Consider the following 18,258-nt stretch of genomic DNA (forward strand, 5'->3'; position numbering starts at 1 on the left):
GTCTAGCCTACTTTAAAGGTGCTCAGAACATTTACATTAGCCTACTGTTGTGCAAAACCACCTAACAGAAGGCGTATTTTATAATAAAGTATTGAATATCTCATGTAATTTATTGAATACTGTACTGAAAGTGAAAAACAGAATGGTTGTGTGGATACTCACGGTATACTTTCTACTGAATATGCATCACTTTTGCACCATCATAAAGCTGAAAAATCATAAGTTGTACCATTGTAAGTCAACGACTGTACCTCAATAGAGAGATGGTTGTGGTTGCAAGAGGATGGAGAGAGGTAAAAGCATTTAAATGTATGTGGGTGGCAGAGTGATCTGATAATTCTTGTCTATCACTGTATCCCAAGTGGTCAGAGCCAATAAATACTTGGTAGGTTGAATTAATTGAAACAAGTTAGCAATAGAGCTGAGGAACACATAGACTGTGCCACTGTGGCGACCTCACCGAAGTCCTAACACCCTGGAATGCTGTGGCTCAGAGCTCATTGTTACTTAATGAAAGGTTCTGTATATATTGCCACAAATGACCATTTATCATTAAACTTCACTCAGGGCAGCCTCCATGAGTCATTTAAGAGGCAAACATTTATTGAGGGTTTGCTGTGTCGATGACTCTATGATAGCACTGGAGTGCAAAGATGACTAAACATAGCCCCTGAACTCAAGGAGTTCGTAATCTAGTTAGAGAGGCAGGCATAAAGGAAAAATTATTTCCCAGTGAGATAATAGTTTAGGTACGGTTGTATAGAATCAGGAGTGAAGAATCAGGAACTATGTACAAGGTTAAGAATTAGGAACAAAGCTAAGAATCAGAAATTAAACAGAAGAAGTTCTTGAGCAACCAAATTTGATATCACTAAGTTCATGTGCTAAAAGCACCTGTACTTTACTGATAAGATAGGCTCTCACATAAAGCCTGTTAGCTTTTATTTTACACACTGTTCTCATTTGCATGGTTCTCACTTGTCTCAGAACACAGTAGATAACAGCAAATTGGAATGGTGGGTGGGGTGTGTTGTTAGATGTGGGCACATTATGACAATAATCAGTTATATCTGGCATCTTGACAGTGAAGCAGGAGAGAGGAAATTTAATAAAGATAGACTCAATAACTCAAAATTTCTACAGACAGTTTCTATAGTGGTAAACAGTTCTACATATGTTGTTAAAACTGTTTTATTACATAGTCTAAAAATTTATGTTAATGAAATGATAATCTTTTTTTTTTTTTTTTTTTTTTTTTTTTTGAGACAGAGTCTCACTCTGTTGCCCAGGCTGGAGTGCAGTGGCATGATCTCAGCTCACTTCAACCTCCACCTCCCAGGTTCAAGCGATTCTCATGCCTTAGCCTCCCGAGTAGCTGGGATTACAGGTGCGCACCACCAGGCCCGGCTAATTTTTGTATTTTTAGTAGAGACAGGGTTTCACCATGTTTGCCAAGCTGGTCTCAAACTCCTGGCCTCATGTGATCCACCCACCTCAGCCTCTCAAAGTGCTGGGATTACAGGCGTGAGCCACCATGCCTGGCCATTAATGATAATTTTAAATCAGAGGTTTTCAACCTTTGTGTATCTAAATCACTTGGGGACCTTTAGAAAAATGCAAATAATTGGGACTCTTCTCAAGGTGAATCTAATATACCACCTGGGTTGAGAAAAACTGCTTTAAGATTCGGTTACATTTACTTAAGGAGGTATTGTGAGGTAAGGGAAAGAATGTTAATTTTAGAGTTAATCAGCCCATCATTTGCTAGTTGGGTAATCTTGGGCAGGTTTCTTAATATCCTGGAATTTCATATTCTTTATATATAAAGTGAGAATAAAAATAGCTGTCTTTTAGTCTTGTCATTTGCATAAGAAGAGTAGAGCATCTAGGAATGTCAGGTGCATTGATTGACTAATCAAATGTCAATCTATTATTTGAAATAATCTTGATTTTTCTGTTTTCCAATTCTCTTCTCTGCCTGAAAATATACACTGAAGATAATAGGCGTTATAATCTCTATTTAAAATTTTGATGAAATGATTAAGCAAGTAACTAGGAATTGGTAGAAACACTTGCTACCTTAATTTAACAGCTTAAAAAAGTTTTAACACAAGTGCCTGTAGTTGTGATTTTTTATATTATATTCATATATAGACATATTTTTTCTACTTAAATTGTTCCTAATTCACACAGTGAAATTATATCTGTACTTTGTGGTGTCCCTCAGAAAGTGTGCTGTCTTCCAGGAACCCACTTACACGTGTCTTCATGGGAGCAAGTTTGCAAACCTTTGATCAGGAAAATGTGCCTAGAGGAACACTACATTCATTCTTTATTTTATTTTATATATCTTTTTTTTTTTTTGTAGAGACAGTGTCTCCCTATGTTGCCAAGGGTAGTCATGAACTCCTAGGCTCAAGCAATCCACCTGCCTTGGCCTCGCAAAGTGCTGGGATTACAGATGTGAGCCACTGTCCTAGGCCCATTCATTGTTGTATGGTCTTGACAAATAAGGCATTGCTTTAATTAGAAATGATAGAGTCTCTCTTGCACATTGCATCTTTGTATTTTAATATATATGAAAGCAGTTAATGTTTAAAATATTTTAATTACTTTTGCATTGAAAACAGATATTTCAATGTGAACTTTTTCTAGGCATTGGTGGAATTTAACATATCACTTTTCAGGGGATATTAACCAGGACTTTAGAAGCCTGTCAGGGGGTTTTCTCTCTGTAGTTCCAGAACTAAAGACTTACATTTTTTTTCTTTATTGTGAACATGTATCCATATTGCTTCTGGAAAGAGAAAGTAGGAAGTTTGCATCAAAACTAGAACTTATTTGATACAAAAAAAGTAAATTTAGAGAGATGGGGTGTCAGTAAGGATAGAATCCAAAACTGTGTTTTTTTTAATACACTTTTTTTAGAGCCATTTTAGTTTTACAGCTCATTTGAGCTGAAGGTGCAGAGATTTACCACATATCCCCTGACCCTACACATGCACAGGAGAGCTGTTTTTGAGAATAATACTTGTGTTAGATGTGTGGTTTTTTTTTTTTTTTTTTGAGACAGAGTCTTGCTCTGTCGTCCAGGCTGGAGTGCAGTGGTGCGATCTCGGCTTACTGCAAGCTCCGCCTCCTGGGTTCACGCCATTCTCCTGCCTCAGCCTCCCAAGTAGCTGGGACTACAGGCACCCGCCACCAGGCCCAGCTAATTTTTTGTATTTTTAGTAGAGACGGGGTTTCACCGTGTTAGCCAGGATGGTCTTGATCTCCTGACCTCATGATCCACCCGCCTCGGCCTCCCAAAGTGCTGGGATTACAGGCGTGAGTCACTGCGCCCGGCTGAGATGTGTGTTTTAATCAACAATTTTTCTGGCATGTGCCACATAAGACATGCTCCAATACTTTCTTCAGACTCAATACATATCTTATATCCATTTATTCATTTATCTGTTTACTTATTCAACAATTATCGAGTGTCTACACTGTGGTATCAAATAGGGTAGTCACTACCCACAAGTGGCTAATTAAATTTAAATTAATTAAGATTAAATGAAACAAAATTCAGTTCCTCACTTGGACTGGGCACATTTCAAATGCTCAGTGGCCACATGTGGATATATGGGACAGTGCAGATAGAGAACATTTTCATCATTTCACAGAGTTCTGTTGACAGTGCTAAGTGTACCATGTTTTAATTTCTGTGGATGCTGGGTAATTGTTAAAATTTATTAATTTTTCATACAGTCGTGTGTTATATAATGATTGGGATATGTTCTAATAAATGCATCATTAAGTGATTTCATCATTGTGTAAACATCATAGAATACTTACACAAACCTAGATGGTACAGCCTACTACACACTGAGGCTGCGTGGTGTATATGCTCCTAGCCTACAAGCCTGTACACATGTTGCTGCACTGAATACTATAGGCAACTGCAACACAATGGTAAGTATTTGTGTATCTAAACATATATAAACATAGAAAAGGTCCAGTGAAAATATGGTTTCAAAGATAAATTGGGTCTGGTATGGTGGCTCATGCCTGCAGTCCCAGTACTTTGGGAGGCTGAAGTGGGCAGATCTCTTGCGCCCAGGAGTTCCAGACCAGCCTAGGTAATAACATGGTGAAACCTCATCTCTACAGAAAATTTAGAAATTAGCTGGGTGTGGTGGTCCATGCCTGTAGCCCCAGCTACTTGGGTGGCGGAGGCGGGAGGATCACTTGAGCCCAGGAGGCCAAGGCTTCAGTGAGTCGTAATTGCTCCACTGCACTCCATCCTGGGCAACAGAGCAAGACCCTGTCTCAAAAATAATAATAATAATAATAATAATAATAAAATAAATTGTACACCTGTATAGGGCACTTACCATCAATGGAGCTCACAGAACTGGAAGTTTCTCAGAGTGAGTGAGTGGTGAGTGTGAAGGCCTCGGACATTACTGTAGACTTTATAAACACTGTACATTTAGGCTACACTAAATTTATTTAAAAATTATTTAAAAATTTTTTTCTTTCTTCAATAATAAATTAACCTTAACTTACTGTAACTTTTCCACTTTCTAAGCTTTGAAATTTTTAAAAACTTTTTGACTGTTTTGGACTAACACAACTTAAAACACAAACATATTGTAAAGCTATAGGGAAATATTTTCCTTATAGTATTCTTATTCTATAAGTTTTCTTCTATTTTTAAAAACTTAAAGTTTTTTTTCCTTTTAAAACTTATTTGTTAGAAATGAAAACAGAAACACACACATTAGCCTAAGCCTGCACAGGATCAGGATCATCAAGACATCATTAAGTAATAGGAATTTTTTCAGTTCCATTATAATCTTATGGGACCACTGTTGTACATGTGGTTTGCTGTTGACTGAAACGTCATTATGCAGTGCGTGACTGTGTAAGAGGAACTTCTAGCATGTATACATAGTGTACAAGACACTATGGTAAACTGTTCTTAAATGTTCTATTTAATACCTTTCCTTTTTCACATTCATGTTTAATATTGTTCACTTTTTGGTAGCCTCACTGTTATCTTCATTAGTGAGATAACAGTGTTATCTCACTAATGTTCCTTTACCTTCATGTTCCTTTACCATCTGGAAATAACTGAATGAGAGGTTCTGTGTCAGCAATTGGCTTGGTACTGGCCTTCCATAGGTGTTTCAATTCTGTTTAATTAAAGCAAGTCAAAGAGAAGCATTGCTTTTGGTTAGAATGCTCTTTAGCATATACAGATGAAATGATTAGGTTCTTATGTGCAATAGAACAGTTCAGAGATTTTTGATGGTGAAATTGAAAGCATTTATTCACGTTTATTTTATTATTTATAGAGTGACTCAAGCCATCCTCCTGCCTCAGCCTTCCTAATAGCTGAGATTATAGGTGCATGCCACCGTGCCTGGCTAAATTTCTTTTTTTATTTTTAGAGACAGGGGTCTCACTATGTTGCCCAGGTTGGCCTTGAACACCTGACCTCAAGCAGTCCTTCCACCTTGGCCTCCCAAAGTGCTGGGATTACAGGCATGAGCCACTGTGTCTGTCCCACATTTATTCAGTTACTTGATCTTTTTTTTTTTTTTTTGGAAACAGGGTCTCACTTTGTCACTCAAGCTGGAGTGCAGTGGCGTGATCATAGCTCACTGCAGCCTCAACCTCCCAGGCTTAAGCAATCCTCTCACCTCAGTCCCCCAAGCAGCTGAGACCAAAGGCAAGCACCACCACACCCGACTAATTTTTATATTCTTTGTAGAGATGGGGTTTCACCATGTTGCTCAGGCTGGTCTTGAACTCCTGAGCTCAAGCAAGCCACCTACCTTGGCCTCCCAAAGTGCTGGCTTATAGCCATGAGCCACCACACCCAGCCCATTTATTTGATCTTAATGGTGTTTTGAGCCGGACTTTAAATTATAGATGTTCCTGACTGCTCTGATTAATTTTGTTAGGAGGTAAGCAGTAATCTTACAATATACTTTTCTGGGTATGTATTACTATCATCAGTCATGCACAGCTACTTTAACTGTAATATCATTATATTTGGTTCTGAGCTTTGAAGAGAGTTGAAGAGTATGATGACATTCAGCAAAGAATTAGTAGCCCCATACTCATGGGGGCTACTTCAGTTGACTTTTGGCCCATCACTGAGCTCTGTTTGAACTCTAAAGTGGTATAATTAGTTTTGATTTTGTAAGCTAGGTAATGGTTTGCTTAGTTACAGCTCTAACGCTGTTAATGCTTTCAGGATAATGGCAGTGAAAAGCCATTGTCTTCCAATTCCAACCTGGGTGATATATTTGTGGGTAACTTTCTTTTCATTGACTCAGCAGTGACTAGAAGGAAATCATGTTTCTTAAACAGAGGAGGTGTGTGTGTGGGTATGGTATTGGGGTGAGTATGTGTGACAGTGAATCAGACCTCTTTAGGGAAGGTGGATGTGAGGGATGCCAAGGCTTTTGAGACTTTTCTCTTGGGCTTTTGGTCCTCTTTAGAGATTGGCTAGTGTGGCATCGGCAAAACAGGAGGGTCCAGCAATGCAAATAATTGGCCATGATGGCTAAGGCCATGGCTACAAATTATATATGACAAAAAAAAAAAGAAACTATATATGAAAAAATGCATGAAAGGTCTGGTGATCCATTCATTTTAGGAGCCTAAATAGAGGAAGGCTTCTAGTTGGTTGAAAGTGTAAGAAACCTGATTAGGTCATAAGAGGTCAGAGTTCCAGAAAAAGGTAATATGGCTACTGCCCAGAGGGGAAAACTGTTCTTTAGTTACTAGTTTGTAAGCACAATGAGAAAAATGGAGACTTTCCACTGCATAAATGCCATTTAGGCCTATCTTCCTCTTTAGTGATCAAAGGTCAGCTGACATTTTAGCCAAAGCACACATGGAGACTTCGAAAGGAAGAGAAAGAAAAGTTGAGTTGCACCAAAATTGGAGCTGTAAAGTTGCTTATTTTGGCAGGAATCAGAGAGGATAACAAGATACTTTATTTGGAAAGCAATTAAAACTTTCTAAGAAAGAGACCAGTTGATTTTGAATAGAGCTGTACAAAGACACGGAGGAGTTAACAGACCAACAGCTCCATTTTGTGAGCTCTAGGACCAAACCAATCAATACTATTTGATACATCTTTTGGGCAGAGAAACATGAGAAACTCTGTGACAATATCAAGGTACTATAGATAAGGTACATGTTCTTGAGAAACTTATGGTCTAAACAGGTAGAGCAAGCAAATATGAAAGAAATCTTAGGGGCTCATACTGAAATATAAACAGGGAATATTGACGTCCACATTTTAGAACAGAAGGAAGAGGCCTTTTCAAATCATTCTGGGTACTACCAGTCAGCATTGTTGGGTAGAGGCTTTTTAAGAACTGAGAAGCCATGTCCAAGGAGACAGGAGAGGGGAAGGAGTACGTAGAGAAGCAGATGGATGTTAAAGAGAAAAGGAAGGTTGTATTAAAACGGTGGTTCTCAAGAGTGTTTAGTGGCCTTTGGAGGGTCTCTGAGACCCGTTTGGGAGTCTGTGAGGGTGAAACTATTTTTATAATAGTACTAAAATGTTATTTTGCTTTTTAAAACTATGGTTCAAACATATACAATTTACCATTTTTAAGTGTACAGTCAGTAGTATTAAGTATATTTACATTGTTGTGACACAGATCTCCAGAATTTTTTCATCTTGCACATCATAACTCTGTATCCATTAATGAACTCTCCTTTTCTCTCTCTTTCCAGCAAGCTGCTGGTAACTACCATTAAATTTTCTGTTTCTACTTTAGATACCTCATATAGGTGGAATCATACAGTATTTGTCTTTTTGTGCCTGGCTTACTTACTTAGCATAATATCCTGAAGATTCATCTGTGTTGTAACATGTGACAGGATTTCCTCCTTTTTAAGGCGGAATAATATATCATTGTATGTATATACAACATTTTGTAGATCCATTTATCTGTTGATGGACATTTGGGTCGCTTCCATCTCTTGACTGTTGTCATGTTTTTTACCTTTTTCACTGAGTTGATTGATACTTGCTTTGATGGTGCAAAAGCAATGGCAGGTAAAACCGCTAATAATGCCTTAGCGCAAATCAAGATAGAGGCACCACATTGTACTAGTAGTTACTATATTCTTCATTGCCACACGATTGCATTGGAAGAAAAGATTCAGTTCCACTTATGAATATCTTTTCAATATTCTATGTGATGAAAGGGGAAATAGGTATTAAGCACTTCTGCTATATGCTGAAGTTGTCTAGAGTAAAAGCACTTGGGCAGTTTTTTGAATTATGAGGTAAACCCAGCTGCTTTTATCATGGAACACTATTTTTAGTTAAAAGAACGACTGCCAGAAAAACTAAGGTTTCAGACTTGTGTATTTTATAGACATTTCCTTGAAAATGAATGAAATAAACCTGTCACTTCATGAAAAACAGTTTTCAGTATTTATTGCCAATGTTAAAATTTGAACTTCCAAGTGAAAATTAGTATTTTGGAAAACTGTATCTGCCACTGTGAAATTGGATAGCTTCCCAATACTTAAAAGACTTTTTGAGTAACATTGGTAGTGATATTAATGAATGTGTGTTTTTTTTTTAAGGATTGTAGAATGAAATGTATCAATGTTAGGAAGATTTACATAACTCAGTGAACCAATTATTTTCCAATAGATGATGTTATGAAATCATGCTTGGATAACAGCCATTCAAAGTGCATGTTAAACCCATGTTTTTTAATGGATTTTAATGTAACAGAGTATGAAAAGTTTTTAGATAGGGTTTTAGATTCCAATCGCAACTCATCTTTTTTTGGGGGGGTGGGGTGGGGTGGGGTTTAGATTCCAATTGCAACTAATCTTTTTTTTTTTTTTTTGAGATGGAGTCTCGCTCTGTTAACCAGGCTGGAGTGCAGTGGTGCGAGCTCGGCTCACTGCAAGCTCCGCCTCCCAGGTTCATGCCATTCTCCTGCCTCAGCCTCCCGAGTAGCTGGGACTACAGGCGCCCGCCACCACGCCTGGCTCATTTTTTGTATTTTTAGTAGAGACGGGGTTTCACCATGTTAGCCAGGATGGTCTTTACCTCCTGACCTCATGATCCACCCACCTCGGCCTCCCAAAGTGCTGGGATTACAGGCATGAGCCACTGCGCCCAATCGTGACTAATCTTTAAGAAACGCTACTTGTTGAGTTTTAGTATAGTATCAAAGAAGAGTATTCAGAATGATCTGAAAGGGCTGTTTAATACTCCTCCTGTTTCCAACAGTGTGTCTGTGTGAGGCTAGATTTTCACACAAATGCTTCAATTTGTGTGAAAAATGAAAATGGAAAATTTTCAGTATTGTTTTGATATATTGTAACAGATTGAATACGGAAGTAAATGCGAGAATCTAGGGTCTTCTGTTAGTTTGGCTACTAAAGATATTTGCAAAATTATAAAACAATGCCACTCTTCTTTTTTTTGTTTTAGGAGATATGCTTATTTTTATAAAAATATATTTATATGTAATGAGTTTATTTTATTTAAATGAAATGATAAATACTTAACATTTTTATGTTTTATTTTCTAATATAGTAAATATAGATAGATACAACCTTTGTCTATGAAAGCTCTTTGGGGTTCAATAAGTTTTAAGATTATAAAGGAGTCCTAAGGCCCCCAAATTTGAGAACCAGTGCACTAGAGAAAAGTTATTCATTATGCAGAAGGGGATGGGATCCAGAATCTTGCAAGAGACAAGCAGAGTGGGTGGTTTTCAGAGAAGGGAAGCAGGAAGATTCTGTGAAGCATGTGAAATAGAAAGATTGCTATGATTGGAAATGAAAAGTCACTTTGGAATGGGGGTGGATTATCTTGCCTATTTCTTTTTTATCTTTGGCCTTTTGTGAGGTCAGTATTTGCAAGAGTTCTGTGACTTGAACCCAGACTTTTGCCCAGCTCTCATATGATAGAAGTGAGCTGTTGCTAGTTGATTGGTGGATTCTAGCCCAGTTCAGCCCAGTAATTTGATTTATGGGAAGATATGTGGTGAAATGGAATCTTTAGGATTAGAAACTTTCTGTTATGTAACAGATTTTTACCATCTGCTTCATTTCCCTCAACTCACTACCATTTCAGATCCAGAAAAAAAGTTCTACCTACCCCTACTCTCAGTAATAATTTACAACATTATATTGAAGCTCAGTTCCCTGTTCTTCTCTTTTTAAAAAAATGCATTTTGCATTGTAATATAGGAAAGGTACTCTACTTTTTTACTTCAGAATTATTTCTACATGCACTTCTTTTTATCAAGTTTGCTTTTCTGCCCAAATAAGGAATAGTGTGGTTTTGTCTAACGATGTGAAATCACCAATAAACACTGGCTAGATTGGTTTCAGGAGCGTGATGCGTGGTTTGTTGTTCTGATTGGGGGTGGGTTTACTGTGAAGCTAATGATCCCTATACCTTAAAGCCCCTCACTTACATGGGCTTTTTTCTATTTGTAATGCTGAATCTTGTTTTTAAAAGAAGGCTTTCCAAATTCTGTTAGCTTCAGACATCACAAAAGCTGGTTCTGAGGGGTTCTGTGTAAGAGCCTTGGAGATCTAGGAGTTGGCTTTAAAGACAATGTTGGATGAGCAGGGCAGATAGCTTTTTTTTTTTTTTTTTTGAGATGGAGTCTCACTCTGTCACCCAGGCTAGAGTGCAGTGGCACGATCTCAGCTCACCGAAACCTCTGCCTCCCAGGTTCAAGCGATTCTCCTGCCTCAGCCTCCTGAGTAGCTGGGATTACAGGCTCCCACCACCATGCCTGGCTAATTTTTGTATTTTTAGTAGAAATGGGGTTTCACCATGTTGGCCAGGCTGGTCTCGAATTCCTGATCTCAGGTGATCCGCCCACCTCAGCCTCCCAAAGTGCTGGGATAACAGGCGTGAGCCACTGCGCCCAGCCAAGTGCTCAGAAGTATTTTAATCAACTCTTAGTCTTCTTTATTTTCTGAACTTTTAAGCCTTTTTCCTCAGAGTCTTCTACTATTTACTTTCCCAGTGATTATTCTGTTAACAGCGGCAGCACAGTTCTGCTATGTGTATGATCTCTGTGAGTGTAGATACCCTTCACTCTCCTTGTTTTACAGATGAGGAAACAGTCTGAGAGAAGTTTATTAACTTGCCTAAGGTCACACAGCATAGAAAGCAATAGAGCTGAGATTCAAACCTTGCTATGTTTCATGGAACACCTTTACTTGTTTCATCTTCCTGATGTCAGCCAGCCAGATATCTTGGAATGAGAATCTGAAAAAATTCCAACACAAAATACTAATGTCCTAGGGGCCAAGAAGAATTATTATTATTTTTTAAAAATATAATTTGTTTTTTAAACTTGGTGGTAGGTACACAGGCATTTGTTTTATTGTTATTCTTTATACCCTATACATATTTTATTATCATTCTTTTTATGTTTATAAAATATTTAGGCCAGGCGCGGTGGCTCATGTCTGTAATCCCAGCACTTTGGGAGGCCGAGGCAGGCGGATCACGAGGTCAGGAGATCGAGACCATCCTGGCTAACACGGTGAAACCCCGTCTCTATTAAAAATACAAAAAATTAGCCAGGCGTGGTGGCGGGTGCCTGTAGTCCCAGCTACTCGGGAGGCTGAGGCAGGAGAATGGCATGAACCTGGGAGGCGAAGCGTGCAGTGAGCTGAGATCGTGCCACTGCACTCTAGCCTAGGAGACAGAGCGAGACTCCATCTCAAAAAAAGAAAAAAGAAAAAAAAGATATATGTATATATATAAAATACTGTAGAAAAGAATAATTATTGTTTTTATGAATTACATTTTTAATGCAATTCTAGCAATATAAATACAAAACAAAAAGCAAAACCAAAAAGCCCAATCAAAAATATCACCACCCAGGCGAGGTGCAGTGGCTCATGCCTGTAATCCCAGCACTTTGGGAGGCTGAGGCAGGAGAATTGGTTGAATTTGGGAGGCAGAGGTTGCAGTGAGCTGAGATTGTGCCACTGCGCTCCAGTCTGGGTGACAGAATAAGACTCCTTCTCAAAAAAAAAAAAAAAAAATCACCTCCCAGAAACACATTAAATGAGAAATCATTCCACAATATTCTGGATGCATCTATACAGAAAGATAGAAAAGTGATTAAGATTGTCTCAGTTATCTAGTGTGCGTAACAAGCTACCCCAAAACTTAAAAGCATATAACAAAAAACCAATAATTTATTCAGGGCTACAAGCTCTAATGCTTGAAAAAAGATTGCTACCTTAGCCAGTTTCAGAGCTGCCCCCACACGTGGGGACATCTTTTAGTCATCTAATTTCAGTGGCTTCTAGGCAAGTGAACCAGCTATTGTCTCAAGCACATCAGTAAATCTGTCAATATTGCTTCACTCATTGGTTAGGACTGGTAGTCTCATGTGCTTAGCACATGTAGGCACTTAATGAAGATTCATGAACAAATGAAGTAAGTGAGGGCGCCTTTCATGGACCTGACTGCTTAGCACTGATTTCTCTTTTTGCCTGACTTAGGTATTTGGCTCGAGTAGGGGAGCTTGAAGCTACTGACACTGAAGACCCAAATCTGAATTATGGACTTGTTGTTGACTGTGGCAGCAGTGGTTCCCGGATTTTTGTTTATTTCTGGCCAAGACATAATGGGAACCCCCATGACTTGCTGGACATCAAACAGATGAGAGACCGCAACAGCCAACCAGTGGTTAAAAAAATCAAGCCAGGTACTAATCAGAATATATTTTGTTGTCAATCTCTTTTAAGGCATGAAAGAGGAGACAAAAGAAGCAGAAAGCAAGCTACCCCTTTCTTCTTGAGAGTCTGGGTAATGGGAGGGATATCTCTTTCATTGTCACCCCCTACCTCTCAAATAAATAAATGTTTAGGACCTTGAGGAGAACTTTATAGGGTATCAGTTTCCTGAGTCTTATGTGAGCCGCTTTTTAAAGAAAGTTTTGTCTGTTTGTTTGTTTTAACTTAAGGAATCTCTGCAATGGCAGACACTCCAGAACATGCCAGTGATTACCTTCGTCCTCTGCTGAGCTTTGCTGCTGCTCATGTGCCTGTGAAGAAGCACAAGGAGACCCCTCTTTACATCCTCTGCACAGCAGGCATGAGGCTTCTCCCTGAGAGGTGAGATGCAGGGTACAGGAAACACAGGAAAACGGTGGCACAAGAGATGAAAGGCCAGTTTCATGCACTGTCCTCTGTGGTTCCCTGGTCTATACCCCTAAACCCAATTATGACACAATCATTCATTCCCAACTTCTTGTCATTTGCTGCTTTGGGATCAGTATCTATCTGGGATGACTATAGTGATTCTTAGTTTGGATTGAGGGTTGGGAGTAGTGGTGATGGTAATAGATTTGGATCATCGGGCACATAGAGAACATAATTACAGAATAAATTAGGAAGAGGGTCACCTGATGATCTGGATACTTAGGGACTAGTCAGAGAGCTCTGGTAGGAACACTACCCTTCCTGTAACTCTGCCTAGAACCCTGGCGATAACTGGGGAGTCCCTCTTCTTGCTGCTACTGCAAAGCTCAGTCTCCATTGCCTTAGGCCTGTTTTCTCAGCCCCAGCCAGTCACATCATTTCCACTTGACCTTTGCAATTCAGCCTGACACCTTGCCACCTGATCCCTCTTCCTGCATTAGAGGAAGAGGAAGAGACAGCTGTATTTAGGCCAGACTCCTTGTTTGTGATTTCTCTCCTTTGGTACCACCTTGATCCGTCCATACTTACGTAGGCCTGGGGTAAGAATGAGCTCCCTGAACTTTTTTTTTTAATGATTTTTATTTTATTGTGGTAAGCATACAACATGAGAGCTACCCTCTAACCAGATTTTTTTCTTTTTTTTTAGAGACAGGGTCTGCTCTGTTGCCCAGGCTGGAGGGCAGTGGTGTGATCACAGCTCACTTCAACCTCTGCCTCCCAGGCCCAAGTGATCCTCCCACCTCAGCCTCCTAAGTAGCTGGGACTACAGGTGGGCACCATCACACCCAGCTAATTTTTGTGGAGCCAGGTTTCACCATGTTGCCCAGGCTGGTTTAGAACTCCTGGGCTCAAGTGATCCGCTTGCCTCAGCCTCCCAGAGCGCTGGGATTTCAAGCATCAGCTACCATGTCTGGCCCAACAAATTTTTAAGTATACAATACGTTATTGTTGACTGTGTGTACAGTGTTGTACAGTGGATCTTCAGTGCTTATTCATCTTGCTTAACTGAAATTTTGTGCCTATTTATTTCCCTTAGCATATTGTCGTTAGTGTTCATCCACCTTGTCACATATTGCAGAATGCCCTTTTTTATTTAAAAAAGTCTAAATAGTATTCCACTGTGTGTATGTACCATGTTTTCTTTACATATTCATCTGTCAGTGAACATTTAGGTTGTTTCCACATCTTGGTTATTGTAAATAATGCTTCAGTGAACATGGGAGGGCTCATATCTCTTTGAGATCCTGATTTTAAATCTTTGGAATAATTAGCCAGAAGTAGGATTGCTGGATCATATGACAGTTTGATTATTTATTTATTTATTTATTTATTTATTTATTTATTTATTGAGACAGGGTCTCGCTCTGTTGCCCAAGCTGGAGTGCAATGGCATGATCTCGGCTCACTGCAACTTCCACCTCACAGGCTCAGGTGATTCTCCCACCTCAGCCTCCCAAGTATCTGGGACCACAGGCATGCGCCACCATGCCTGGCTAATTTTTTGTATTTTTTTTGTAGAGATGGGGTCTTGCCATGTTGCCCAGGCTGTTCTTGAAGTCCTGGGCTCAAGCAGTCTGCACATCTTGGCCTCCCAAAGTGCTGAATTACAGGCGTGAGCCACCGTACCCGGCCTATATTTTTAATTTTTTGAGGAACCTCCATACTGTTTTGCAGAGCTGCTGCACCATTTTATATTCCCACCAGCAGTATGCAGAGTTTCCAATTTCTCCACAGCCCTGCCAACACTTGTTGTCTTTTGTTTTTTGGATAACAGCCATCCTGACAAGTGTGAGGTGATATGTCATCGGGGTTTTGATTTGCATTTCCCTGATGACTAGGGATGTTGAGCAACTTTTCATATGCCTGTTGGCCATTTCTGTGAATGGAGAAATGTCTATTCAAGTCTTTAGCCCATTTTTACATTGGGTTAATAGGATTTTTGCTGTTGAGTTGTAGGAGTTTCTAAAATGTTTTAAAGATAAACCCCTTACCAAGGTATAGTTCGCAAATATTTTTTCCCATTCTGTAGCTTGCCTTTTTACTCTGTTAATTTTTTCCTTTATTGTACAGAAATTTTTAGTTTGATATAGTCTTACTTGTTTATTTTTGGTTGCCTGTGCCTTTTGGTGTCATATCAATGAGACCATTGCCAACCTTAACTTTAGAATTCATCCTCCTGGAATGTTCATGGTCTCATAGGCATCAGGTATTTCCTTATTAGCTTAAATATTTTCCTTTGGTCAACAGCAGTTTTTTTTTTTTTTTACAACGTTTAAATTTTATAGTTGGCTTTCTTTCCTTAAAACAACAGCAAACAACAAAAACCTCAGCCATACATGTAAGGCTCCAAGGCTTATGTCAGACATGTAGACAACATAACATATAGCAGCAATGCTTCTTTCAGTGGACTTTTTTTCACAGTTACTGGTTTACTGACTCGTTTACTGTTGAGAAGCAGATTATTTATATAGCCATTTGTCAACATGAGAGGTTTTTTAGTTCCTTATTGCCCCATACATTTCAGTCTTTAAAAAATTTTTTGTTTTGTTTTTACTTATCTTTAAAACCAAACTTTAAATATTGTAACTGCAGCCTTAACTCCTTAAGGGAAATCTTAAAAATGAACAAAACAAAACAATACAACTTACAACCCTGCTACCCTATCAAAACTGTTTCATTTTGTTGTATTCCCTCCTTTCTGTTCACATATATGTAATTTCCACAAAGTTGCAATCATACTGTGCATGCAATTAAGAATTTTTATTTGACATAGGTGATATTCATATTGTTCAAAAATTTTAGAAACCCTGGGAAGAATATAGATGACACAAGAGCAGGTGCCACATCACAAAGTCTATAAAAGGCCAAGGAAAGGGGAGGGAAGCCAGAGAAAAAGCTGACTTGGAGGTTAAAAAGGCAGAATTGACCAGCTGAGCTGGGCAGAGGAACCCACTTGGTAGTTTGGCTACCTTTAGTGTGTTTGGAGGAAAGGAGATTGTTGCCTCACCTCCTGGCACTGTTCGGTATTACCTCTGTCAAAGAAGTTTCCATCCAAACAAAACCCACTGTGTAGTTCCACCCTTTTTGTCTAAGATGTTAGTTGTCAATGTGGAAACTCTGAATATTAATATTTATTGTATCTAAAGAATTTTTAAAGAAATTTGCCTTTTTTTTTTTCTCTTTCAACTTGTTTTCTGGTCACCTCTCTAAATAATGCATACATCTGTTCTAGGCTTATAAAATCATTGCTGCCTCTAAGTCCAAGCTAGTTGTTGGCATAAATGTGACTATCAGTATAAGAACCTGTTTTGTATGATTAATGGTTTGCTAATTTATTAGCATTTGTAAGCAGATTCAAAATAGGGTTGAACCATTTAGACTATATTTTGAATTTATTAGCATTTGGTTTTATTTCTTTGCCAAAGGCCTGGACTAACAGAATTTTTTCTACCTCCCTTTTATTTTGCAGTTAAAAAAAATCCCTTAAAAATTACACCATAATACAAGGTGGTGTTTAATAAAATAATAATTTTTATTTTAGGAAATTTCACTTGTGTATAAAAGTAAAGAGAACAGTGCAGTAAATCCCCATTTACCCACTACCCAGCTTTAACAATTATCAACATTTCGCCATTTTAAAAGCATTTTAAATAAATAAACAATATTGAATTTTAGAAGATGAAAGCTTTATCCTGTCACTATGTATACATGAAGAATGATTTGGGTTTTTGTTTTTTTAGCATAAATGGAATCACATTATACATACTGTTTTGTAAAATGTATTGGACATCTCTTTTCATGTCTATACATGTAGATATAAGTAGACTTCATTTCTTTTAACATCTGTATAGTATTACATTGCATGGCTGTGCCATAAGTTATTTAACCAATCCCTATGGTATGGTATTTCCAGTTTTTCATTGTTATAAATAATTTTCATTGTTATAAATAATGCTGCAGTATTTCTCTTCTTTATTTTATTGTTTGATGATTTCCTTGGAATTAATTTCTAAAAGTATAACAGCTGGATCAAAGGTTAAATACATTGAAACATTTTGAAGCATGGTCCTGGATTGCCCTTTAGAAAGGTTGTACTAGTAATTTATTTATTTATTTATTGGAGATGGAGTCTCCCTCTATCGCCCAGGCTGGAGTGCAGTGGCATGATCTCGGCTCACTGCAACCTCCACCTCCCGGGTTCAAGCGATTCTCCTGCCTCAGCCTCCCGAGTGGGATTACAGGTGTCTGTCACCATGCCTGGCTAATTTTTGTATTTTTGGTAGAGACGGGGTTTCACCATATTGGCCAGACTGGTCTCAAACTCCTGACCTCAGGTTATCCATGTGCCTCACCCTCCCAAAGTGCTGGGATTATAGGCATGAGCCACTGCACCCGGCCTGTACTAGTAATTTGCATAACTAACAGCAACATATGTTGGTGCCCATTCTTCCATATCATTGCCAAAACCAACGAACCCTCTCTTTGAGGAGTTTAGAAGCATATCCAATAGGGACAGAAGAATACCCCTTCTTGGTCCCCATTTGAAATTCTTATTGCAAGAATTTAATATGTATAACAAGGAACTTTTTTAAAGAAACTATACTTGACATTATACTGGAAGATTATTACTTCAAATATAGATCTTCACTTTGAAGTGCTGACAACATTCTTCATCAAGTAGTACTGACAACTGTCTGAGCCAGCAGAATATTTTTGTATTGAATATTTTTTAATCCAAGATAACTTGTCTTATTTTAACTAACATTTTCTCTAGATGCATATTATTACTTCTAGCTTTGTTTCTTTGCTTTCCTTTGCTTGATAATATTGATTACATGCTTAAAATGTTAGAGGAAAGACAACCCTATAGATACAAAGTTTCAAATGTTTTCCCCAAATTGGAAATGTTGTTATGTCCTCTGGATTTTGATCCTGATCTAGGGTTTTCAAATGGTAAGATTTTCACAATGAAAAAAAAATCAACCCTTGAAATATGGAAAAGGAGATTAAAAAGTTAATTGT

The 18,258-nt window shown here is 38.4% G+C and overlaps 1 protein-coding gene across 4 annotated transcripts in view; it reads left to right on the forward strand.

Moving 5' to 3' along the window:
* Positions 1–18,258, forward strand: part of ENTPD7 (ectonucleoside triphosphate diphosphohydrolase 7) — a 47,759-nt gene that overhangs the window by 7,294 nt on the left and 22,207 nt on the right. For all 4 annotated transcript variants that reach the window (XM_063781045.1, XM_507974.9, XM_016919086.4 and 1 more), the window contains 2 exons: positions 12,535–12,740; positions 12,999–13,149. In XM_063781045.1, coding sequence (XP_063637115.1) covers positions 12,535–12,740; positions 12,999–13,149 — 357 coding nt within the window. The remainder of the gene's footprint in view (positions 1–12,534; positions 12,741–12,998; positions 13,150–18,258) is intronic.

Source organism: Pan troglodytes, chromosome 8 (genome assembly GCF_028858775.2).
Source record: "Pan troglodytes isolate AG18354 chromosome 8, NHGRI_mPanTro3-v2.0_pri, whole genome shotgun sequence".
Taxonomy (NCBI): domain Eukaryota; kingdom Metazoa; phylum Chordata; class Mammalia; order Primates; family Hominidae; genus Pan; species Pan troglodytes.